This window comes from Arthrobotrys flagrans (genome assembly GCF_004000055.1).
Source record: "Arthrobotrys flagrans strain CBS H-5679 chromosome Unknown unitig_3, whole genome shotgun sequence".
Lineage (NCBI taxonomy): Eukaryota > Fungi > Ascomycota > Orbiliomycetes > Orbiliales > Orbiliaceae > Arthrobotrys > Arthrobotrys flagrans.
Genome location: NW_027137547.1, coordinates 4345577 through 4368799, shown reverse-complemented (window position 1 = coordinate 4368799; position 23223 = coordinate 4345577). Strand labels below are relative to the sequence as shown.

At 48.8% G+C, this 23223-nt stretch overlaps 10 protein-coding genes across 10 annotated transcripts; 2 read left to right on the top strand and 8 right to left on the bottom strand.

Moving 5' to 3' along the window:
• Positions 1–2423: 2423 nt before the first annotated feature.
• Positions 2424–3994, bottom strand: DFL_002647 (uncharacterized protein; the record flags this gene model as incomplete). Its single annotated transcript, XM_067631463.1, has 4 exons — positions 2424–3091; positions 3149–3641; positions 3711–3738; positions 3810–3994. The coding sequence occupies 4 exons, from the start codon at positions 3992–3994 to the stop codon at positions 2424–2426; spliced, it is 1374 nt and encodes a 457-aa protein (XP_067494006.1).
• Positions 3995–4474: 480 nt separating this feature from the next.
• DFL_002646 (uncharacterized protein) lies at positions 4475–4924 on the top strand (the record flags this gene model as incomplete). Its single annotated transcript, XM_067631462.1, has 4 exons — positions 4475–4576; positions 4653–4684; positions 4746–4827; positions 4898–4924. 4 exons carry the CDS (start codon positions 4475–4477, stop codon positions 4922–4924), a joined length of 243 nt encoding a protein of 80 aa, XP_067494005.1.
• Positions 4925–5588: 664 nt separating this feature from the next.
• DFL_002645 (uncharacterized protein) lies at positions 5589–10367 on the bottom strand (the record flags this gene model as incomplete). The annotated part of the gene is made up of 7 exons (XM_067631461.1): positions 5589–5636; positions 5698–8717; positions 8783–9517; positions 9574–9792; positions 9872–9995; positions 10067–10221; positions 10343–10367. The coding sequence occupies 7 exons, from the start codon at positions 10365–10367 to the stop codon at positions 5589–5591; spliced, it is 4326 nt and encodes a 1441-aa protein (XP_067494004.1).
• A 1240-nt stretch (positions 10368–11607) lies between these two features.
• Positions 11608–12012, bottom strand: DFL_002644 (uncharacterized protein; the record flags this gene model as incomplete). The annotated part of the gene is made up of 3 exons (XM_067631460.1): positions 11608–11763; positions 11815–11841; positions 11935–12012. 3 exons carry the CDS (start codon positions 12010–12012, stop codon positions 11608–11610), a joined length of 261 nt encoding a protein of 86 aa, XP_067494003.1.
• A 754-nt stretch (positions 12013–12766) lies between these two features.
• DFL_002643 (uncharacterized protein) lies at positions 12767–12997 on the bottom strand (the record flags this gene model as incomplete). Its single annotated transcript, XM_067631459.1, has 1 exon — positions 12767–12997. The coding sequence occupies one exon, from the start codon at positions 12995–12997 to the stop codon at positions 12767–12769; it is 231 nt and encodes a 76-aa protein (XP_067494002.1).
• A 1731-nt stretch (positions 12998–14728) lies between these two features.
• Positions 14729–15295, bottom strand: DFL_002642 (uncharacterized protein; the record flags this gene model as incomplete). The annotated part of the gene is made up of 1 exon (XM_067631458.1): positions 14729–15295. One exon carries the CDS (start codon positions 15293–15295, stop codon positions 14729–14731), a length of 567 nt encoding a protein of 188 aa, XP_067494001.1.
• An 820-nt stretch (positions 15296–16115) lies between these two features.
• DFL_002641 (uncharacterized protein) lies at positions 16116–17075 on the bottom strand (the record flags this gene model as incomplete). Its single annotated transcript, XM_067631457.1, has 1 exon — positions 16116–17075. The coding sequence occupies one exon, from the start codon at positions 17073–17075 to the stop codon at positions 16116–16118; it is 960 nt and encodes a 319-aa protein (XP_067494000.1).
• Positions 17076–17864: 789 nt separating this feature from the next.
• DFL_002640 (uncharacterized protein) lies at positions 17865–18560 on the bottom strand (the record flags this gene model as incomplete). Its single annotated transcript, XM_067631456.1, has 3 exons — positions 17865–18310; positions 18386–18452; positions 18525–18560. 3 exons carry the CDS (start codon positions 18558–18560, stop codon positions 17865–17867), a joined length of 549 nt encoding a protein of 182 aa, XP_067493999.1.
• A 2132-nt stretch (positions 18561–20692) lies between these two features.
• On the top strand, positions 20693–21397 carry DFL_002639 (uncharacterized protein; the record flags this gene model as incomplete). The annotated part of the gene is made up of 3 exons (XM_067631454.1): positions 20693–20722; positions 20785–20857; positions 20925–21397. 3 exons carry the CDS (start codon positions 20693–20695, stop codon positions 21395–21397), a joined length of 576 nt encoding a protein of 191 aa, XP_067493998.1.
• Positions 21398–21966: 569 nt separating this feature from the next.
• Positions 21967–22661, bottom strand: DFL_002638 (uncharacterized protein; the record flags this gene model as incomplete). The annotated part of the gene is made up of 4 exons (XM_067631453.1): positions 21967–21985; positions 22038–22092; positions 22168–22439; positions 22519–22661. The coding sequence occupies 4 exons, from the start codon at positions 22659–22661 to the stop codon at positions 21967–21969; spliced, it is 489 nt and encodes a 162-aa protein (XP_067493997.1).
• Between the last annotated feature and the right edge of the window lie 562 nt (positions 22662–23223).

The window sequence follows — 23223 nt, the reverse complement described above, 5'->3', positions numbered from 1 at the left end:
GAAGGTTGAGTGTGCTCCTTGGCAAAAGTACGCGTTCTCTTCAGAGCAGGAGGGCATCCCTTTTCTCACCGCCAGTTCCAATTTTGGCTTAACCTGCAGTGACGAACAGAACAACAAAGGTATCGTGCATCGACGTCGACGACCTGCGGCAGCCTCGAATCTAAAATGGAAAACTCGAGAGTAAAACGAAGTGGAATGGAATAAAATCACTCATCTCCCTCGTCTATGAGATTTTCTTTTTACGGCTCGCCACAACTATACTCGTGCATGTAGATGTAGCAGACATGTGGCCGACATGACACTTTGTTGCATTTTGCACGATGTGTTGCGTCGCAAAAGGAAAAAAAAAAAACACCACCAGGCGTCCCCACGCGTCGATAAAGGCACTTCCCCTTGAATGCTCTCGGATATGCAGGTACTCCCGCGGAAGGAGGGAAGCCTATCAATGCTCCTCGATGCGAGATCAAGGAACTCATCGTCCTCGCTTCCACAATCATGCACCCTGTCCCCCCGCCACGGCAAAAGAATCTTTCGGGATGGTCATGCCACTTCTGCACCAGCCCCTCCATCCATCCGCTCTCGCACTTCGGAACCAAGGTTCTTGTAATGAGGGGCAAAGTGACAAAAAAGCAAGATGAGGATGGGCTCATCCGAGGAGAAGGGGGTGCGTGAGCCTGGTGAAGGAACATGGTGATATTCCCACCCAATCAACACGCTTGTATTCATAAAACAAACAATATGAGACCGAGCCTCGGGCCACCGACATGACGATGCAACATTCAGGCTAGGGTGACAGTCTCCATGATAGTGGGATAGGGGGGTATGAAGTAATCGGAATAATGGAAAGGCACCCATACCTTTGACCGTAAAATGTTTACGCATGGCCCCCCCGATGCATGTTGTTGCGCAGCAGGGTGGATCTCCCCAGATCCTTCAGCATCCTCCCCCGAGGGAGGTCATCTGCAAAACAACTTCCTCGGGGCTCGTAAATGCATGAATCTCTCCCGAGATACTTAAGCCGGTACCAAAATCCAATCTCCGACGTCTCCCGGTGCGGAGCAGGAGACTTGTGTTTTGAGGCTGTGAGGGGATCCTCCTGGATCCCTCTGAGACTCCGAGCCTCTCAAAGCCGTAGACGGGTCCTCGTACCTCATTTCAGGTCTCCAGAGCCTCTTCCGAGGCGGATTCCACTATTATAATCTCCTTGACCCATCCGGTCGAGGATCTCGTGTTCCGACGTCAATGATGGAAACGATCAGACACACCACCGAAGTGCATACGGAAAAACGAAACTTCCGTAATTTTGCTCCCACGAAAAATCGGAGCGTCGCAAAACGATGTACGAGCCTCCTGAAGGCACCCCCGGCAGGTTTGAAATCTTCAAATGTTGTGGTTGTTGAGATATTTTCAAGAATACATGTGAAAAGGAGGAAAAAAGGTCGGTGGAGAAGGAAGGATTTTGAGGGTTGGCGAGGGTGTGTGGGAATTTTGACACTCTGACAACAACACAGCTCACCAAAAGGAATGACGGAGGGACCAATGGGCAAGCCACAGACCCAACCTCGTGTCAATTGCAAGGTTGCGAGTATAGATCGTATCAAACATATAAGATGCCGGGTGGATTCACCGAGCCGTATTCACATATATTTTGTTTTTACGGTAGACTTTCAGGTCCGGTTCAAGGTCTTCATTTCAATCTATACTACATAGTACGTCATACATGTGATATTATGATATGATTCGACGGCCTCGTGCCGGAAGCATGCATGCTGGAGAGGTGGGAAGATATGTGTGGTTTTCCGTGAGAGACAGGTTGGCTGCCCGGCGGGAAGAGAGCGGCCTGGGCTGTGAAGTGAAAGGGGTGGGTGCATGACATGAGGTGGTAACGTATTTTTTTTTGTACGGGAGTTTGGATGGAGAAGTATTGCGGTTTGGGGTGGGATGTGGAAGTTAGGGAACGAAGGGAGGCGTGATATCTTGATGCCAAAGCGGAAGATGTCGACCGGCTTCGCGGCCGACCGGATCAATGATAGCGAGGGAGTTGTAAGGGTATTAGATATGACGAAACCCTCGAAACGTCAAAACGTAAGGAAAAATTGCTGACAAGTAAAAGACTTCGCGTTTTTAAAAATTATAGCGATAGACCTCTTGTCCGCAGATGGAAACGGTACAGGGCTTAATAATGCAGCCTCGTGAAAATGTAGCTAGCAAAACGCAAAACCAGAAAATGCCTATTGACTTTTTTCTTAGAGAGGGAGAATTTGAGAACAAAGGGAAAACGATGCAAGAATAGAAATCGAACGGGTTTGGTGATATATGAAATGTCGCTGAATCGATGTTTTCGTGATAGTAGTTGGGGTTTGATATTATATAAGAGGGGGAGAGAAATGGAGGAGAGCAGACGAGAGGTAAGAAAAGAGCCCCTAGGCCGTCTGGGTGGGCGCGGGGGCGGGCGCGGGGGGGGGACCTTGACCGTATCCGCCGCGATCACCCCGAGGACGGTACGGGCGACCTCGTCCCCTAAAGTTCCCTCGATCCCCTCCACGGAATTCCCCGCGTCCACGGTACCCGTCCCCGCGGCCGCGATATCCGCCTCGAGGTTGGCCGTCCGGCCTTGGACCGCCGCGTCCACGGCCACGACCGCGCCCAACTTGTTGGAAGCGACCCTCCGCAGGTTGAGTCGCGGCTGGCGCTGCGGTTGATTCTTCGTGAGACTGGTCCGCCCAGCTGGTTGCAGGGGTTTCTTCGGCGGAGGTGCCGTTATTAGATGACTCGCCGCCTGCCTTGATTTTATCCCACTCTTCTGTGGATTCGCCGGTCTGCGATACAGCAGCAGCGTTGGCAGCACCGTCGTCTACGACAGTGGCTGCCGGGGCTGCGGGCGTGGTCTCCACAGCTTCGGTCAAAGTTTGAGGAGGAGGACCGGTCTCGGTAGGTGCCGAGTCAGCATCTGCCTCGTTGATAATCACCGTGGACTCTCCGAGGTCGTGGGATGTCTGGACGCTGGCGACCTCTTCCGAAGCAGGCTCGACGGTCTCTTCATCCTCATGGGCGGCGTACAGGTTGTTGGCTATCTCCTTGATTCGGGCATCTGCAACAAACAGTTAGCATGCGTCCTAGCGTAAAAGGAGGCTCGATAAGAACCTACAAGTAACCCCCTCGGAACCCTCCACCACCTCCTCCTTGCTTGCTGCTAGATTCTCAATAGCTGCGGTGGCAGAATCTTCGGAACTGTAGACCATCACAAGCACCTTCTCGATGGCCTCGTTCTCCGCCACATTCTCGTCCGGAAGCGCACGTCTATAGCCTGCCAATCGAAGGAATCGGAAGCACGTCAACAGAACATCCTTCTGTGCTCTAACCCCGTCTTCGTAGCCAGCCTTCCTCGCTTCCTCAACCTTCGTAGCAAGATTTGCAGCGGCCTCTGCCTCGGCAGCCTCCTTCTCAGAAGCCTTGGTCTTCTCCTCAGCTGTAGCAATGGCTAACAAGCTACTGGCGAACTCCTGGTACTCCTTCACGCGTTCCTCTACCGTTGTTTTCTCGGCGAGCTTCTTCCGTTCGTCATTGTTGATCAGCTTGGTGATCTTCTGTTCTTGGAGAGTCAGGCCAGCGATCTTTGCTTCGATTGCCTCTATGCCACGCTATAACGCCAACCACGTTAACAGCCCCGTGTCTAAAACGTTTATCGAGTATCGAATATAGGGAACTACCTTCTTCTTAGACCACCTCGCAAGACGCCTACGGATGACAATACTAATCAGCTATCTTGATGCAGAAAAGTGCCGGGAGGTTTCGGTATGAGTACTTACTTCTCAACTTCTCGCGTATAAAGATTAGATATATGACCGTTGGTGCTTGGCTTCTCGGAAGCAGCCGAGGTGGAAGCCTGGGCGTCGACAACAGCTTCCTTGGTGACCTGGACGGTTTCCTCGGCCTTGGGAGTCGAGGTGCCCGAGCTTCCGTTGGCAACAGATTTCTTATTTCCTTGCGGCATTTTTGTAGGGTTTGTTTTCAGTTCGGTGGGGTATCGGGGTGTCTGGAATCAAAATCAGACGTATTGGAGATGAATTGGTTGTGTGAAGCTGGTAACTTGAAGGATTTATCTCCTGGGGTGTGACAGAAGAGGGACGGAAGGGAAATAGGAGCACCGAAACACTTTGCTTCTGCGAGAACGATTTTTTTTTTTTTTTTTTGTGGTTTTGAAGATTAGATGGGGATGACGCTGATGATGAAGAGGAGAAGGAAGATGCAATGTTGATGTGGGAAGGATCTCAAGGTGGGATATGTTAGTAGCTTTGTGGGAAGGAGGTTCAAGCGGTGAGTCGAGAAATTGTCGTGTGGTCGTTTTGTGGCAGACGAACAAGAGCAATGACGAACAGCCTCGGGGTCGTTATTTGTTTGTGTTGGCTCTTGAACTTCCCCGGACATTCCCCAGCCTTTGATCCCCTCTCGCGCGAATGCAAACGATCCCGTGATGGCTGCCTCCAAATCTACAAATCAGTATCCTCGCAATGTCCTCCGACGCATTGTGAAGGCCCACTCCGGCTGCAACATTTCGAAGAACGCTGATGTCCTGGTATGTTTGGACAATCCATCCGGTAAACAGAGGGTCGCCGTATTCATGATGGTTAACGAATGCTCTATCGTATTAGATATATCTCGACTACGCCCTCTTTCTCGAACAGTACGCTCGATAAACCGCTTCTACGTTACGAGACCGAACCGCTAATTGATACGTCCCATAGACTCGTCAAGGAAGCCGGGATAGATGCAAAAGCATCTGGGGAAAAACAGATCACGGCGCGAAACGTCAAGAAGGCGAAGGATGTACGACCGCATAACCCCCCCTACTGTATGGATTCCAAGAAAATCAAATTAACCCCGATTTTGCCTCCAGACCGTCCTCAAGAAATTTCGAGCATAAAAGCAAACCGTTTCGCTTTTGGGGGTCCTTGTCTCTCGAGCCAGGCCCGAACTGTCACCACGCAGCCTCCTGGGCATTTACTCTTTAATCACATCCTCGAACCATACTGTTGGCGTTTTGGATGAGCATGCGCGCTCTTAACATGTAGTTGCTACACTCGCAGATTACATTACTGCAATACACCCCGTTTCGGCAGCATCAAGGCGTTTGGGACCGGGCTGTGATGACCAGAAAGCTTGAATTGTATTATACTTCTCATCGAATTTTTTTTTTAAAAAAAAAAAATATAAAATTTGGCTTCCAAGGAAACGATACAATCTTGCATTATAAAAAACCATGACTCGGTGGTGTTTCTGACAGATTCGATCATATGAAAGAAAAGGCTGCTGGCAGGGGAGAAGGCAACTCATGGGAAAAATGGGGGGAGGGTTTCCAAACTACGCTTGCTAAATGCACATGACTGTGTCCTCAAATGAAGGTGCAAAAGTGAAAGTGAATATATATAAGCTTCCAAAAGAAAGTGAGGAAGGGAAGAGAGAAAAAAAGACAATAAAGCAAGGTCGGTCGATGCAGCTTCGTGAAAATTCTTGACAAAATGACACGACCCCCCAATGGAGGAGAAGGTCTCTACAGATGCGGCATTTCGTCACGAAGGTTCAAGCTCTTAGCGTGATCCTGGAGAAGTTGGGAGATCAAGGAGAAAGTTCGTAGCCTATTATCATGCATGTTAGCACTGCATTTGTACTGGATTGATATGATAGTCATTGACCCACCTCCGCCAAGTTATTATCAAACTTCTTCAACGCCATGGTAGCCTGTTCCTCGGAGAAGCCCATATTTTGGAGCTTTCTCACATCCGGGTCGACCTTCTTCCCGCCTGTCAAGTTAGCCGTGACGGCCGGTGGGGCGGGAACGGTGAATGCATCGTCGGCACGGGCATCTCCTCCGTTGGCCTGTCCGATCGATGGACCGTTGTTGGTTGGCTGACCTGACGAACCGGGCTTGTCAAGACTGGCGAACAGAGCATCCCAATCATCGTTGCTGGTTTGAGTCGGTTGAGTGGTTTGGAGAGTATTGAATTGAAAGGCAGAGAATTCATCATCATCGGGAATGTTCTTGGCTCCGACTGGGGCGGTTGGGACGTGCTTTGCCGCACCAGGAGAATCAAATACATCGTTGAACTCGGCATAGCCATGATCAGTAGTATAGTTGTCATACTCGTCGCTCTTGCTATTGGCTTCGCGTGCTTCGCCAAGGTCCTTGAAGTCGTTTTCAAAAGCATCATCGTCAAAAGCAGATTTCGCTTGCGTGGCTGGTTGAGCGGCAGGTTTGGGCTGCACGGAGGAGAATGCGCTATAATCGGATGTCGTAGGAGCGATTGTAGCAGGTTGGGAAGCAGGGGTGATAGCTGGCCCGAAGAGACTGTCCAGGTTGCTCGTCGTTGCTGGTGGGGTCATGGCTGGGGAGGACATGAACATCTTAGCGGTCCCTGCTGTCTGAGCTGGAGGTGAATTGGTATTCGTCTTTGTAGGATCGGTTCGGGGCGGCAACAAGTTAGTGAATTCCGGTGGGAAAGCTGAGGTGTCGTTGCTCGCCCCACCAGCCGTCGAGGTATAGGTCGGTGGCGAAGTTTGGGCGTTGGGGCCTGGGAGCGGAGTGCTGGAGTTCGAGGCGAGTGATTTAACAACGTTGGACTCGGAAACCGGTAGGACAGATGGCGGTTGCTCGGGAGCTTCGGATGCCCCGGCGGTCTTTACGACTTTGGGACTTGCTGAAGTAAAGTTATCATCAAAACCTCCAGTCTCACTAGCAGTGTCGCTCTCGTCGTCATTTTGAAGCTCGCGGATAGGTGGGAATTCCTGGTTGCTCGTGGCAGGGCGTTCAGGCTTTGTCTGGCCAAAGCCGGCGAAAGCTGCATCGAAGTCATCCTTCGCGGCCTGAGAGCCTCTATTGTCTTGCCCTCCGAACCCGAAGTTCAATGGCTCAGATTTAGCTTGGCTAACCCTGCTTCGGTTACTCATATAGCTCTCACCAGTTGCGGTAGGTTTGATAGGAGTGGTGATATCGATCCCTGGGAAGGAGCCCGGCATATGAGCGGCACTCGGGCTGACGCTACCAAAATCGGAAGCAGAATCGCGTTTATCACTTATCCTAGCTGCGACGGGACTACCACCTGCTGTTGACCCGGTCCGGGCCCTTTCGAGCTTCTTGGGCTCTTGTTGGTCAAGTATAGCCGAATGGGACAAAGGTGAGGGCTTAAAGGCATCCGCTTCGGGTTCGGGTTTGGGCTCAGATTGCAGAGTTCCTATCCAAGTCGTCGTTGGGGTCTCAGGGCGGGAGAAAGCTGACTCGCTTGAAGCCTGAACCTGGACAGAACTGGTGACAGAATCGGCTCCGTTAAGCGTCAAGGGTAGGAATGCGGAGGTTATATGCGGGCTGCCAGCCGACGGTGGGATTTCAGCCGTGTGGGATGAGTATGAGGAGGTAGGGGGAGAAGTAGGAGGTGTAGATCCGCCAAAAGCGCTTTCGGTAGCCGACAGAGCAGAGAACGTAGCACTACGAGCGGGATCCTTGCTGCCGGTATTCTGTCGCGAAAACGAGGTTGGCGGTGGTGGCCCTGTTCCGGATGGTGCACTGAAGGATCCAAAGACGTTGTCGAAGGCGTTCTGGCCAGGGTTCGAAGCTGGCGATGTGAAGCTTGATTGAATGGCGGACTCGAAGAAGCCACGGTCATGGAAACGACTTTCCACGCTTGCACTTTCCTGTACAGGGGCCGTTGGGCTCTTCCTATGGAACGGGTTCGCATTGAACGGGTTTGTGGACATGGTGCTGGTTTGACTAAGAGTGGGGCTAGCAGGAGGCTGAGGGCTCGTTGTACGACTAAGGCTGGCTGCAAGATCGGCCTTTTCCTTCTCGATTTCTCCTTTCACTCGTTCCCGTTCGGCTTCCGAAGTAGCCAGCTGCTTCTTGTTGATAGCTACGAGGCCTTTTTGCTGTCTTGCATCATGTTTCAACTTCTCTAGTTGTCTCCTTAGTTCTGCCGTTTCTTGGTTGGTAGTCCTCATCTTCTCTTTGAGAGACTGGTTTTCCTTGACATCGGCATCATATGCGGCTTGGGATTGCGCTTTCTGGTTTCGAAGATCTGTAAGCGTGGCCTCCAACATGACAGTGTCATTTCGGAGGCGGGTCGTCTCCGCCCTTGACGTAGCCAAAAGTTCTTCGACACGCTTCAGCTCCCTTTCTTCATGCTCGTACGACTGTCGCAATTGTGCAAGTTTAAGCTCGATATTATGCTTCTCGTTAGCAACATTGGCGATGTTTTGATCCGCGGATAACCGCTTCATTTTAAGATCTTGAGTCTGTTTGGTAAGAGAACCAATTTGGTTGGACAAATTTGCAAGTTCGGTAGACTCGGACGTCAGCTTCTTGTTGACTTCGGGATCTAGCAAGTCGTCAAGATGCGACGGCGTGTCCTTGCTGGAGGTAGTACCTCCGGTGGCCGAAGGCGAGATCATGTTCTGGCCAAACGAGCTAGATGGAACGAATGGCTTGGTGCCTCCGAGGAAGCTCAATGCGCCGGTGGGAACCGGGGCAGGAAGGGGAGAACGTGGGGCAGGGAAATCACCGCTCCCAGCAAGAGCGGTATTCAAGGGTGCAGCACCAGACGAACTAGCCTGGGCTGAAGATGCCGTTGTGAATGAATCGTCAAGACCAAAGAGTTCATCGAGATTTGACTTTGGCGGTTCGGCTGCCGGAGCATCGAATGGTGATGGTACTGGAGGTTTAGGGGGGGCTAAGAAATTTGTCAAAAATCAGATCGAGCATTCTACCAAAACAAGTAGTTAGGGAAATTCCTACCTTGGTTATTGAACCCTAAAGAAGGGCGTAAATGAGGGGGGATAAGATTCAAAGGCAGAGTATCCGGAAGCCCTTTGCCATTTGTACCTCGAGTACGTTCCTGTCGAATCAGGTACATTGCTATCGCAAATTCATCGCGAGTAAGGCTGCCATTCTTTTCGATATCGGCAAGGTCCCAGATTTGGGCCAGTGCGTCCTCGGGAAGTTTAGAACCAGAAAAGAACGGCACTGCCTCCTCACCCGTGATAAACCCTTTGTTCCCGGTGTCCACATCCGTGAAATGGTTGTCAAACTTCTGTTTCTCAACAGCAGTAATTGCCCAAGGTATATCTACAGGGCCGGGTGGGGCAGCAGAAGGTGGAGGCATTGGGGGTGGCGTGTACTGTTGTCGGAGCGGGCTTTGAGCTCTAGTAGCACCGAATTGGCGGGGGATTGGTGGGACAGTTGGGATGCTAGGCGGAGCTACTCTCGGCCCTGGGCCTGGAGATGGGCGCTGGCGTCCGTCCCCGGTCGGAGGACGTGGACTCCGGGAGGCGGCATCGAAGATGGCTTGGGGCAGGGAAGTTGGAAGTGCAGGGAGAGATCCGTTCATGGTGCATTGGATCAAATGCATGGCCACGACAAACTCGCTGGGCCCAAGAGCACCGCGCTGTTGTCTGTCCGCTAGACCCCATATCAGGCCCAAAGTGGTATTTGGGAGCTTGGCCCGTTGGAATATTTGGCGCGCCGATTCACCTATAAAGAACCGTTAACACCATACCCCAAATGGAGAATTACGCATAACTTCTCACCTGGTAAGAGTCCGTCTACGGCGCCAGACTTCTCAAATAGTTCATTAAATCTGGTAACATCTTCAGGAGATAGCCGAGGAACGGCGATTCCGCTTCCTGATAACTGTTGTTGAATGGGGCTAGTTGGTGGTTGCTGGACTTGGGCTTGGGAAGACGGTTGTGGACTTCCTGGAGCTGGCCAATTGGTATTGACCCCTTTAAAGGTAGGTATGGGGCCGGCTGTACACAAAACACACCTGTTAGTTTATTGTTCACGAACGGCCGATCAATATCGCTAGAGGAAAGGATGGGTCCCTACGATATTGCGCAAGATCTGGGCGAGGAGCTTGTCCGTTCTGCGCCTGGCCGATAAGCCGTAGGGCGACGCTGAATCCGACCTTTGTGAGAAGCCCTCGGTTTTCGGTATCCGCGATACCCCAAATCTACTCACAGTCTCAGCATATCAATTCTGTTTATATGTCCTTATATGTGCTCGACGAGAAGTGCCCCGTACCTCGCCCAAAACCTGTGGTTTGAGACCAGATTTCTCGAAGAACTTAACCGCGAGTTCCCCGGTAATTACACCTAGATTCTGTGTATCGGCAGCTTGGAATAATTGGCCAAACACCTTCTTCTCCTCCGGTGTCAAGACGAGATTCGGTTGACCAGCTTTTCAGAGATCATTGATGTTAGCCTCCAGTCCATATTCTAAGATTATAAGGGCGAGCGACCGAGCCGGCCCAAGAAGGCAGGCAAGCAGTTGGCTATGCTCCCGTGGATGCGTACGTACCGGAAGGCTGCGTTATTTCCGACATGTTTTCGGGATATGTTTAAGGAAATGTAAGGGGGACGTAGATGGAAGAATGTCGCTTCCGGGTTTGCGACATGCAGCAGCGAGCACAACGTAGATGCCGGTGCAGAAGGAATGTTGGGGGGTTTATGGTGGTATCGAAGTTGTATGGGGAAGCCGTGGGTCTTGGTCTTGGACAGGCTAGGAGGGAACAAGCAAGCAAGCCGCCAGACCTCCGCTTGGCTTACGACCAAATGAAGCTAGAGAGGCACTACAATACCCTACGATTGAGAGAGCCTGGGTGAGCGAAATTAAAGGAAATGACAGGGAGGAAGTCTGGCTGACAAAGAAGCCGGCCAGAGAATGTTACGAGGTCAGAGTGTATGTAAGTGAGGTGAGGTTCTGGGCAGGCGGGTGCGGAGTTGTCTTGTTACTAAACGACGTCGCGGGCGGACACAGACACAGTACGGAGCACACATAGAACACGTGGGGTTCACTCCTAGCCCTCCAACAGCTTCATGGCATCAACCTAACCATACCCATTCGAATCATCCCACTTTCTCTCAAGTACAGGTACAGCCGTACACGATCCCGACGAACGAGACGGCAGCTTTGGGCAAGCGCTTCCAGGCCCAATAGCACGACATATGTGTGGTCTGGATAATGTGACGATGCATCGAAGAGGTAACGTAACCCCGCCATGACCTGCATGATTCTGGCTGGCGTAGGGACCAGGGTGTATTCTAACCCGATAGCGACAGCCGGTGGGGAACGAGAATCGCATTGCATTGGTAATAGCTTCAGGAGTAACACGATCATGAAATGAAATATCGTTTTCGGTGGAAGAAATGATACCAGCGGAGACAATTCCAAAAAGATAACTACCACTGGCTGACCAAGTACAAATACGTATTAATACCAACTTCGATGGCTCCCAATCAATCACCCAAATCGCCAAATCAAGCTCACGAATGAGCTTCGCGATGTCGACGTGTAAGTTCCAAAGAAAAAAGAACACACAAAACAACACGTTTGAACTGGTGCATTAACCAAATCCCATAGCTGTTCGCATTCACCATTCTCGCCTGAAGATGGGATGGATCCTCGAGAGCAGGTCTATTCCTCCTCTTCGGCTTCCTCTAACTTCACGTTTCCTTCGTTCTCTTTAAGAATCGGAGCCGACCCACACGTTTGCGAGGAGCTTGTTGTTTCTGACCTCCACGTTTACGTTTCTTGGATGCATTTGCGAGTTCTTCGACTTTGATTTATTCAACCTTGACCTCCTCCTGTAGCTCTTCGCCCCTTTCTTCCCCTTCATCAGTCATCGGCGGAGACTTGGGCCCCTTCTTAGGAGATGTCTGTCCGCCTAACAAGAACCAGCTATTCCGTGGGTTGCCATCAACCGAGAAAATCGCTTTGCGCTGGATTTACGAAGTCGTTAAACTTTTGCATTCTTATAAAAACAGAGAGACCTTAAATTTACGCAGCTCCCCCGGAGACTATTCCACGTTCATTAGTTACGAGACCAAAATCGGGCTAGAAAATCTTAGGTCGCATATTCGTCAAACCATAGTGTAGGATAGGTCACTTACCTTGCCGTTATTCGGATTTTTGATGCAGCTGATCAAAAATAGGAACCAGTCGTCTGCTGAAGAAGTATTTGGTGCCATTTTGAAATTAGTTTCCAAAGAAACACAAGAGACAGAAGGCAGATACTTTTGCCTGGGGCGTAAGTAGCCAGAGTGTGACAGATATTTAAGTTGAGGGAGACGCGGTCGTATGTACAAGCTGAGGAGTCTGGTGGCGATGCAAAATCGTATACGAGATGGAATATCAAGAAGAGGAAGGTCGCCTGGGGCATTCTCTTATAGACATGGTTGTCCACGGATTTCTATCTAACAAGGAAAATGTCTAGTTGTTTATGCTGCAGCGCTGAGGGGCCCCTCCTATGTTCACCATACAGGCCTACCTAGAAACCAGACAGATTCGAGTTTCGATGCCCGAATGTTCTGGACAAGTAGCGATATCGTATGGAAGCGTAAATTAATGCTCTCAACCATGCCACATTTTCCATCGACGGAAAGTTCATGCCGTGCTTGTGGATCGTGCATATTGTATCCACAAGGTATTGCATGAAAATATGATCATATGGTTAGAAATTACCTATAGCCTAGGTCGCTGGCGAAGCCATAATTCCGGCATTGCTTCCGACTTTGATACAGTATTATCCAGCACATGATTGAAAAACACCAAAAGAAACAAAGAAAATCCCGCAGGTACTACATAGGCACAAAATCGAAAATACCAATATTATATTACAATCCAGCTAAAAGATCTTGCGGAACTGAATGCAAGGCCTACCCCCAAACGAGAAGAGAACCGCAATAGACAGCCCCATTCAACAGTATCTCCCCGATCATATTACTACTCTCGATAGCCGTCCTCAGAATCATAATCGTAAGGGATTGTATTCCCAGTTGTTTCCGTCTTAACGACGACCGTGTTAGCCTCGCGCTTGACTGCAACTTCATTCCGTCCCAGGTTTTCACCATCCGAGTCTGAAATATCGATGACAGTAGGCGCTGTAGCACCACCTTTAGCCTTTTTCTGAGCACTTCCACTCCCTTCGGTTTTGATAGGGGTAGGGGTCCTCATCTTCCTCAATAAACCCTTTCCCCCTTAGCTTGACCACGGGCATCTCGTTTCTTCGGGGTGGGCTTTGGAGTCACATTCGGCCTGACACCGGTCTCGACTTCCTTGCATAGCCCGTCAGCTTTGCTTCTGATACGACGCATCAGCCTCGGGTTGCATCGTAAGTAGCACCGTCGCCAAAATAAACAGCAATATTTTGGTAGTTCGGTTTGAGCTCCGGGTGGGCCGCTAGTAAAGCTGAGAGGAGCTTGACGTAATCCTCAGAAGACCAGGATATTGACATAGCGGGCAGGTGATCTTGACGGGACTGAAATATGGGTATGGTTTGATTCGGGTAAGTTTAACCGGCAGTTTCTGCCGTCTGATGTTCTATGGTAGTAGAGAATAGCTCGAAGGGGGCTATGCTATTGAGAGAAATAGAGGGTTAAAGTGCCTGTACAGAGTATTTTGTCGGTACGAACCCCTGTAGACGGTTATGCCGCTCTGTTTTTGGTTGAGTACTGCCTGCAAGAGAACGAATCGAATACGAAGACCTAATTTTATCGATGTTAAAGATATGGGGGGCAGTCTCCATGCGCTGCTAGAAATCCAAGGCATATTCCTGCAATCGGTCACATGGAATGAAATCTATCCCGTTCGGGGATGCTCGACATATCGATAGAAAGTACCGGAATGTTATCAGACTGGAATTCGGATGGAAAAAAAGTCGAATCGAAAGACGGGTAGCCAAGAAGGTAGCACCAGCATATGCAACAATACCATGCATGCGTAGTTATTCGCTAGCTATTGATTATCAGCTATGCATAATGCATAAGCTATATAGCGGCAAGGCCTGGTGTGGTGTCGATTTTACTGGGGTGAGGATTTTCGAGCTCAAGGAAGTTGGAAGAAAATCCTAGTAGTTCGACCTCGAAGAGAACTCGGTTTGGGAAGATTTTATATCATATTTGGGGAGCTGTTGGTGGCGGAATCGACCCCTGCAGGCACACGGAATCGAAGGGGCTGGGATGGGAGGCATCCTGGGATGTGCTCTCCCCGTCTGCGTGTAACAATCGATCCGGGACCAACGTCGAAACCTAGTCTCGGGGACTGTCGAAACCGGGCAAATTCCAACAGATCCAACTCAGAATTTACTGCGGGCTAGCTTGTCTCGTCGACTCCTCGCACAATTGAGGAGTCTGGCGACGAGAAAACGGGCTGGCCCTGCGGAACGATCTTGTCGGCGGTATCGAGGCTTTAATGAGCAATAAAGAAATTCAAGGGAAATTTTTGCAGACAATCTCTGGAAGAAGTGCATAAAACTATTTTTAATCTAGATTGGTTGGGAGCCGTATCTCAACGACATTACAAGTAAACTTGAATGCGTATGTCTGCAAAGTACCAGGTGGATTTCGAACGATTGGAATTCAAATTAAGCAAGCGAACAAAATAGACACTCAACTACATGTTCAGATACTATACTACCTAAATTTATAGTCACTCAATACTTTTTTTTGTATTTTTTTTGTATCCGATTTAGTAGGCTTGTTATGAATGCCAAATCCCATCAACTTTCAACCTCTTGAAGAATAATATATCCATGCAATGTTAAGCAAGAATTTCAAATACATAGATCCGAAATATAACATCATTTGATTCAAGTCAAGTCTCGCAAAGATTGTGAGCGGGACAGATCGAAGTAAAGACAATCAATCAATCAAAGATAGATAATAAACCCTGGATTTCCAGCACAAGTCATTCGCTTTGGGATTCATCGACCTCGCCTTCTTCAAATTCCGGTTCACTCCCTTCATCGAGGAGCTTGTAATATCCAGGAGCTGGCTTTACCTTCCTTTGAGGCCGTACTTTAGTTGGCGTTACTGGTTCGATGGAAGAGGTACCCGTTTCGTCCTCCTCGCCGTCATTGCGGAGGGACGGGGTCTGCTCTTCCTCCTCGCTCTCAGTGAAGATCGGAGTCGGGGGCTCTTCGTCACTGGTGTCACGAAAGATGGCATTCTTTCTCTTTCCACGTTTCGGAGAAGTTTTCCTCTTTTTGATAGGGGAGGATGTGACAGAATTAGGATTTGCTCTCTTCTTGGAGGCAGGAGAAGAGGGTTTGTTGTCGGCGCCGGTATCTTGGGACTTGTCCCGTAAGGAGGTTGCCTCTTTTTTAAGTATATGAAATCTCCATTTGATACTATTTAGAGAATAGCCGGTAAAGGAAGCGATTGTAGGAAGGCTCGGACTCCCTGACGTGGCAATGATGGCTAGGAGGAGGATCCGGTCTGTCTCCGGTGTCCAAGCGGCGATTTTTTTTGGCATTGCGATTTAGGAACTTCTTGAGAATTTGCAAGATTCTAAATCTTGTAGCCCGGCCTAGATCTATAAAGTTAGTTACGAATCGAATAGAAATACTGAATTCATGAAGTTTGTTGAATTTAGATACTTGGCTTTATTTACATGTATATCTGAAGTACTTACGAGAAGTTGGGATTATATGACAGCTATACTGAGTAATATTGGAAGAAAGCCTTAAAGAGGATTTTTTGCAGTGCGAATGCAGTAGGTGTAGTATGCTACTGTCTGATGCGGATGAAGCTGGAAAACTTGGATATATATCGAGGTTCCAACGGGGGGATATTTATGCTAAAATACCACTATAGGAGTTCAAGTTGAGGGACAGAACCCAATTGCCGAACCATCCACCATGTGCATCACGATAAAGTGGGAGTTCACATTCCAAGGTACCGGGGCCCGGAGCAGGATGTTCCAACATTTGACCGGGGTCCGCCGAGAGCTGTTGGAACGGGCTGATTCAACGCAGCTAAGGATAGGCATCATGTAGGTACATGTAAGATGCAGGTCCAGATCGATTGCACCCACACTTTCTGAAATATCTCAAGAAGGCCGTCGTCACGTAATCGATAAACTAGTTTCTCGTCTCGATTCCATCCATGTGTAAATGTACCTTTTATTCGCACTAACCACAAAGTAATTCCGGTAGCTTAGCTGCCAACATTCATATCATTAATTTTACAAAACTGTGGTTCTGAAAACCGGATCTTAGATTTTCAGGCTTCCTAAGAAACGGCACGGTCCGCATGACCATTGTGGAATGCCACATCGGTCCATTCAAGTCAATCTATGACGAAGTTCCAGTAACCATTTCGGGCAAAGTATCCATCCTTTCACTCTGGACTCTACCAACGTCGACGTCGGCACGGCCTTCGCCTACCTCCTCATGCATGCCATCGATCCCATGATCTCCATGGCCAACCTCCATCCGCATGCCCCCTTCGATGTCCATGAGCTCACCGTGTCCATCATGATTGATTGCCCTAAATTCATTGTTCAGATCCCTCAAATCCTGATTGTGCTCCCAAGCCAAGGAGCCGGCCGCGTTCCCGTCTTGCGATCCATTCTCAACCGTTCCAACAGTTCCGGTATTCTGAAAGCTCATGTTGCTCAAGCCGTTCGTAAGCATGGGGTCCATAACTGATCTGATATCCTCGGCCTCCATTTGCAGCAGCTGTTCTTGTTCGCTAAGCATCGGCTGATGCTGATCGTAGCCTCCAGTCGAGAACATGGGATCGACCATGTAGTATGGGTTAGGATTAGCCTCCATGGCCTCATCTACGGCCATACCCACATGAGTCCCACCATTCTCTACCCCTCCTTCGACCTTGTTCTCTTTCTTCATCAGATAACATTCCATCAAGTCCCCATACCCACGTGAACTCAGCCCTCCAGACTCTCCCTCACTGTCGTCTTCGCGATTATCATACTCCCACTTGATCCTGCCATCCTCGTATTTGATTGGCCTCGCACGGCCCTTGTTATGCCTTGCCTTGCTAACCCCGCCTTTCCCGTTCGGCTTGCCACCTCCATCCTTGCGTCCTCGGCTGACGAGAAAGTCTAGGGTACCGTCGCCGAATTCGCGAGCTTCCTTGCGAAGCTTTTTCATCTTTTCCTCAATTGCACGGGGGGAGGCGTCACCACCGAAAGCAACTGCGATCTGCTTGTAGTCCATGTGGATGTGGTGGACGGCAAGAGTGACAAGGAAGAGGCGGGAGACATTTTCGGGGGTCCAGGTGATTGGCATTTTGACCGTTTTCTGGATTTAGATCCGTAGAACTGAGCGAGGGTGTTTTGGCTTGCTCTTACTCTTCGGAAAGCGGAGTGTTCGGTACGTACAATGAGATTTATGGTATCTTGATCTAAAAGTGGACAGGCTGCTGAATCACTGCGATGTACTTTATGGAGGTCTTAACGGGAAGCTGAATAGGACGGTGAAGGAAGTTAGGATTGAAGTAGAGAAGCAGGTCCGAAAGCTAGATCTATAAATCCGGAGATCCAACAGGGGGTGTTTGCTCTCTTTGCAAATTTGTTATCGTTACAGTGTAGGATCATGATCTAGGAGAGCTAGAGCTCAAAGTTGTTCTAGGATATTTCTTTGAAGTTATACTGCCGAGCAGCAAACTTCGCCAATGTTCCATATATCCTGGTGGCTGATGTTTGCCGTTAGCTACCAGCGGGGCTAGTCCCCTGCAAGAACCCTTGAGGCATATATCTTTCAGTTTCTAGCTAGAAGGAACTTAGGGGGGGCGGTCTGGATACTCTGAGTATTATCGACGAGTGAAAATTAGAATTTTTTTGACTAGGAGAATACCGTGAAATTGATACAAAGTTTGGTGCATTTTAATCGACGGATTCAGTATCATTTCATACAAGATTCGCAAATACTCCAAACGTTCCGACTAGTACTAGCTAGGGTTCAAGAAATAGAACTCCATCTGTGAGAGAAAAGGCGAAAAGATACACTCAAATCTCAATAACTCCCAAACCGTCCAAAGCCCACAGGGATATCATCTTCTAGAATTTGCGTAAGATCTTAATCACCCAGGTATTCGTCATCTTCATCTTCCTCAATACCAACCTTCGTAGGAACGAAATCGTCGCCAGAACTCTCCAAGTCAATAACATCCGACGCCTCCGAATCAAATTTTAACGTCTTCTCGGTCTTAATCTTGGCGGCCCGCCTTTTACGAGGAGTGGGCGACGGTGTGACATCCGCGGCGTCTTGGACCGTACTCGCGAAAGACTGGTGGGGGCTACCGCTCTTGAACGACTGAGATATCATTTCTTCGTTACCTTGGTCGACAGCAGCTTTTCGTGGGCGACCCCTCTTCCTGGGTGACGATTCTTTTTTGACTCCGTTGTTAACATGGGAGACTGAAGCTTTTGCTGGGCTGTTGCTGTTGCTTCCGGCGAGGCTTCGGATCTTTGTGATTCGTTCCTTTATGGCACGGGCGGTGGGTATTTCGCTTCCGTTTGATGCTTAAGATCAATAAAGCTTAGCGAACCCTTTCTATATTTTGCACAGAGAATACATAGTATGGAAGTATTACTTACGCCATGCCGCTCTTATTTTCTCCCCGTCAACTCTGACACTGTGGGTCTCTAGCAGGGTGAGGAGGAGCTAAAGGTCGCAACGTTTATGCTGTTAATCTCAAATCCAAATCCGAAGTTTTTGAGAGTAGTAAGGTCACACCAAATGATCGTTCTCTGCTGTCCATTTAACAGGCATTTTATGAGTATATGTCAAAGACTTGACCGTAATTAAATGCAAAATCGTGAGGCGAGTGTGGTATCCTTTCGAAAAAGTGCGTTGTGCTTGATAGTTCGAGTGGCCCAGAAGGAGTTGCCAGGTATTAAACGAAAGGGATACAACTTTTTTTATACTTCGCATTACAATCCAGCACAAGCAAGATATCCTTGGAAGGCAAGGCAAGGTTGTCTCTACCACGGTGGAGGGAATTCTACCAATGCATGCCATACAACTTTGGTGTGACAGTTGGGTGTTTTCTTCCCGAAGACCCGGGCAGGTTGACTCAGCCGCCCGGAGCCTACAAACATCGAGAGGTCCTCAGCCAACCCTAGAGTTCCAACTAGATAGTTATAGAATTCCATTCGAGCTAAGATGTTCGCTTCAAATCCAGGCTGTGTGCAGTCGTCTGATGCGCATCGATGCGTATTAAATTCTGATGCAGGAGGTCTGATGCGAGACTATATCGAGTTGGAGTTGTATCTCGAAACTTGAAAACAGGTTCCTTTGGATCTCCCGATGGGCTAATTAGCCGTCTGTCCTGGAATCTCTCGTTGAGCTTTGTGCAGGAACCTGTAGCACTCCTGCTCAAATCGGTCCCATATTATAGGAATCTTCGGGAGCCGCACGGACGAGCTGCCCCCAAGGCCCGTCGCAGGCTACAACATGCATGGGCCATGCTCTCGGAACCGAAATGCACTATTCTACTTGGCAGGGAATTGGGCCCGGGAGAACCATGTTAACCAGTCGGCTACTGCCCACCGTAGATCATCGACACTGCAGCGACCAAGCCAAGCGGTTCTTTCCTCGGCCGGTCATGCAGTCGACGATGTTTTGTTGAACTGACTTTGGAGCTTCCTGAGTCATTTTTATGCCCTAAAGAGGTTGGCGATTGCGTATTCTCGGTCGGACGAGAGCGCGACGCGGACGTGTTACATGAATGTCCCAAGCAATGATTACTCGGTCCAGACTTCGAAATTGATTCAACCCAGCAATGTCGCGTGGAAGTTGGTCGATGTTGGCGACCCCCGGCAACGCGAATGATGTTGGCCGCCAATTAATATTCCATTTTAGGAAATGTGATGGGCAGCAACGCTAGGATTCGAACGTTTCCTTCGTCAATGGGCTGATATTTGGCTGTTGGTGAAAAAATAGGATGGCTGGGTAGAATTTCGTCGTTGAAGTTCGAGGAGATTCAGTGAATTAGAGTGCGCAAAGTCAGAAGAATATCGGCCCCGAATCGAAGTCGTTGTGCGGATTTTGTGTTCACAGAGGTTTTAAACGAGAGTACGCAGACGGGTATGCAGATTCGTCTGACAGGCGATTCGCAGAATTAGCAAAATGCAGATATTGCTTCAGAAAATCCATGAGAACGCCACCGCACCCATGCAGGCAGCCCTTGCACTTGAAACTACCCGCTAGTAGGTAGTTCGTCTGTCCGGATGAAAAGGAGCAAATACGGACAAGCTCCGCAGAGGGGAAGCGGATCTTCTCCCTTAGCTCGATGGCATGGCAAGATATCCCGTCCGGCCAATCATGTCCAAAAATAAGTCTTCGAAGATTGTTGGTCCCAATTTCTGTTTCCTCGGTCCTCAGCTAAGGGTAATCCGAGTATGCCCTCCATCTGTGGGTTTGGGTTTCTTTTACCCAAGAATGCCCAACGGATTACCATACAAAATATATGAGAATCTTGGGGTTGCGAAGGGGAAAAATCGCCATTCAGATCTTGATCTTGTTATAGCATGAAATTCCCTACATCCTGGGGCGGGCTTACAGACTTGGGTCACTTGTACCCGGAAAATCAAGATTATAAAAGGTGGCGAGTATCCCGATAGAATCCTTCCCAGCCCTCTCTTATCGGTAGAAATCTCTCGTATCCTTTGATCCCTTCCAATCAATCATAGAATTTAAAAATAAATTCTAAAAAGAGAAAGGTTCCATTTCAGTGGATATACCCCACGCGAACTTCTAGAAGCTGTCCAAACGGGTTCGCGAACTTCTCTACACATAATCCCTAGCATCTTCGCTTGAGGTTGTTATCCCTAGTCTGGTACCTTCAGTTCCCAAAACATATTCGCAAAATCGTTCGGAAACTCTGCTTCATACTAGCCAAAATGCGTTGGGATAGCACTGCTGATGCTAAGGTAAAAATGCACCGCCGCGCCCCTGAACCCCAAGTGCTCCTCATGCTGATACGTCGCGCCAGCTCTTCATGGCCGTGCTTAAAGTGCACAGCCTGAAACTTAATCACGAAGCCATCGCTAAGCTTATGGGAGACGGTATGTTCGATATTTAAATATATTTCTAAAGCTTGTGCATAAAATATCAACTTACAAGCACGTATAGGTTGTACTGCGAAGGCTGTGAGCCATAGAATTTCCAAGCTGAGAAACTTGGGAGGGGACGTTGGTTCCACCTCCCCAAATTCGACTCCGAATACTCCTACAAAAGCCACTCCGACCAAACGGAAGCGTAGTGAAAAAGAGGAGATTCTTGCGATAAAAAAAGAACATGTCGAGCGAAGCCTAGACTCGGACGTTGGGAGTGAAACATACAACATCGATGCTGTAGCCACAGGTTCTCCAAGGAAAAGGAGGCGTCAGCAGAAGGTCCCCACCGCACCAGCGGTTGCAGTTTCTTTTGCGTCTACGCATCCAGATGTTGATTACCAATCCCCACATACTACGGCAAGCTTTTACGACTCGTCTGAACAACAATCGCCCTTTACTGAGAATGTCGACTTTTTGCACTCCTTTGACCCAGTCAGTTTGGGTGAACATTTCGGGACCGACACTACGCTACCGTTCGAATTTTGCTAGTCAGCAGCGACAATGCTATTATTGCTGTGCAATGCTCACATTGGAAGACTCTTTTTTATGGCGTTATTTAGGTTGCAATAGCTGTTCGAGCACTTGGGATTCAATCAGCACATCTTACGAAAAATGTAACGACTAGGATTCTTGCGAGCTTGTTTTCTGTGAGGGTTTTTGTACCTTTCTTAGCATGTAATATCTTGGGAACTGGGAATTTTCGCAATTTGAAATTTTAAAGGGGGCCTTGGGTTTTAGCTATATGCGTCGAAAACACGGATGGCGGTCTTGAGGCTATTAGATTTTGCTTAATGTATTTGGGTACCACGTTTGATCGCATTTATATCATTATCAAAAAGTGACTTGTTTTCAATTGCGAATATTTGCTTGAAATAAAACAAGTAAAATAATAGGAACAACCGCTAAAGAATATCGTATCCAAATCGTGAACCATGATTGATCAAGTAGCCATGGTTAAAGTAGCAATAACAAATGCCCCGGAAATGACAAATATACGTATGTACAGCACTTGCAGAACAAAGATTCTCGGACGGTTCAACAGCTTAGCAACTAGGACACTAATCTCCGTTGTAAATGCTATAGATATAATCAGCACAGGCACCTTTGATTAGTGGGACTCTGGTATTACCTCTCATCGTCGGAAATATGTATTACACCGTTTTCATCAAGTTTATCAGCTCGAACTATATCAACAGAAGTAGGTTAGAACATTCCGAGAAAGAACCAGGAGGCTCGGGCCTGTGTCAAAGTTATCTTACATGTATGGGCGGTTTGTTCGTCTTTAATTTCCAACTTGATCGCTTTCTTCGACTCTTTCGCTGATACACTGGTAGGCTTATATCCAGTTTTTGAGCTCTTAGAAGGGGTCATGATAATTTCTTCGTCATCTTCGTCGCGATTCATTTGCGCCAGCTTTCGTTTTGAAGAAGCCGGGGTTTTAGAAACGCCCGCGCCCTTTACACCGACGGTACCCTTCCTAGGGGTAGAGGGCGTTTTAGAAGATGGTTTTTTGATCTTCTGGAAATGCTGCCTGTATACCGGCGGAGGATACAGCTTTTAGCATGCGAATACTTAAACCGACGCGGAACTATACGTTGACGGTATCATACCTGCATCCTTCTGGTGTAAAGTGCAGACCTTGTGCTGCCATCTCGCCGGCAACATCCTCCCATTTTGGGAGCTGTGAGATGTTCAATAATTTTATGATAGCGAGGAGCAGCCCGCGCTCACTTTCTATGGTCCAAGTTGGCATCTTGAAGATATAATGCGTTCGAGGAACAACAGGTTGGATATGCAGGAGAACAGGTTGCAGATAATAATATTGGTGGGGGATGAATTAGGCAGGAAAGGAATCGAATCTTACAACCGAGTCAAGGGCCTGAGGGAATAGAGCACCCTGCCGACAGACTCGAATCGAATGGAAAGAGAAACTCCGGGAAGGCTGCGGAAATTCAGAAAACGGATTTTAAATTTTGAAGTATGGTCGTGGACCGGTCGAGAATGCTTTTCTGCAAGGCTAACTCCGGCTGGTCTTTATCAGCACATAGATGCGTGTTGTATGTTGGAAATTCTTACCCTGTGGGAAGACGATGCACAAGGTCGTTCGATCCCAACTGCTGATTTTCTTGGTCTAATGCATCGACACCGGGATATTCAAATGTGAAAACCAGTTGGGGCGGCAGGAAAAAACAGCCTTCGGAAAGGTCGCGGCCTTCCTACTACTGCTATCACGCCCCAATCCCTTTCCTATCATACTTCCCGGTTCCGCGATGATGAACTCTCGATAGACGGTACCTCTCATCCAAGTGGAGCCT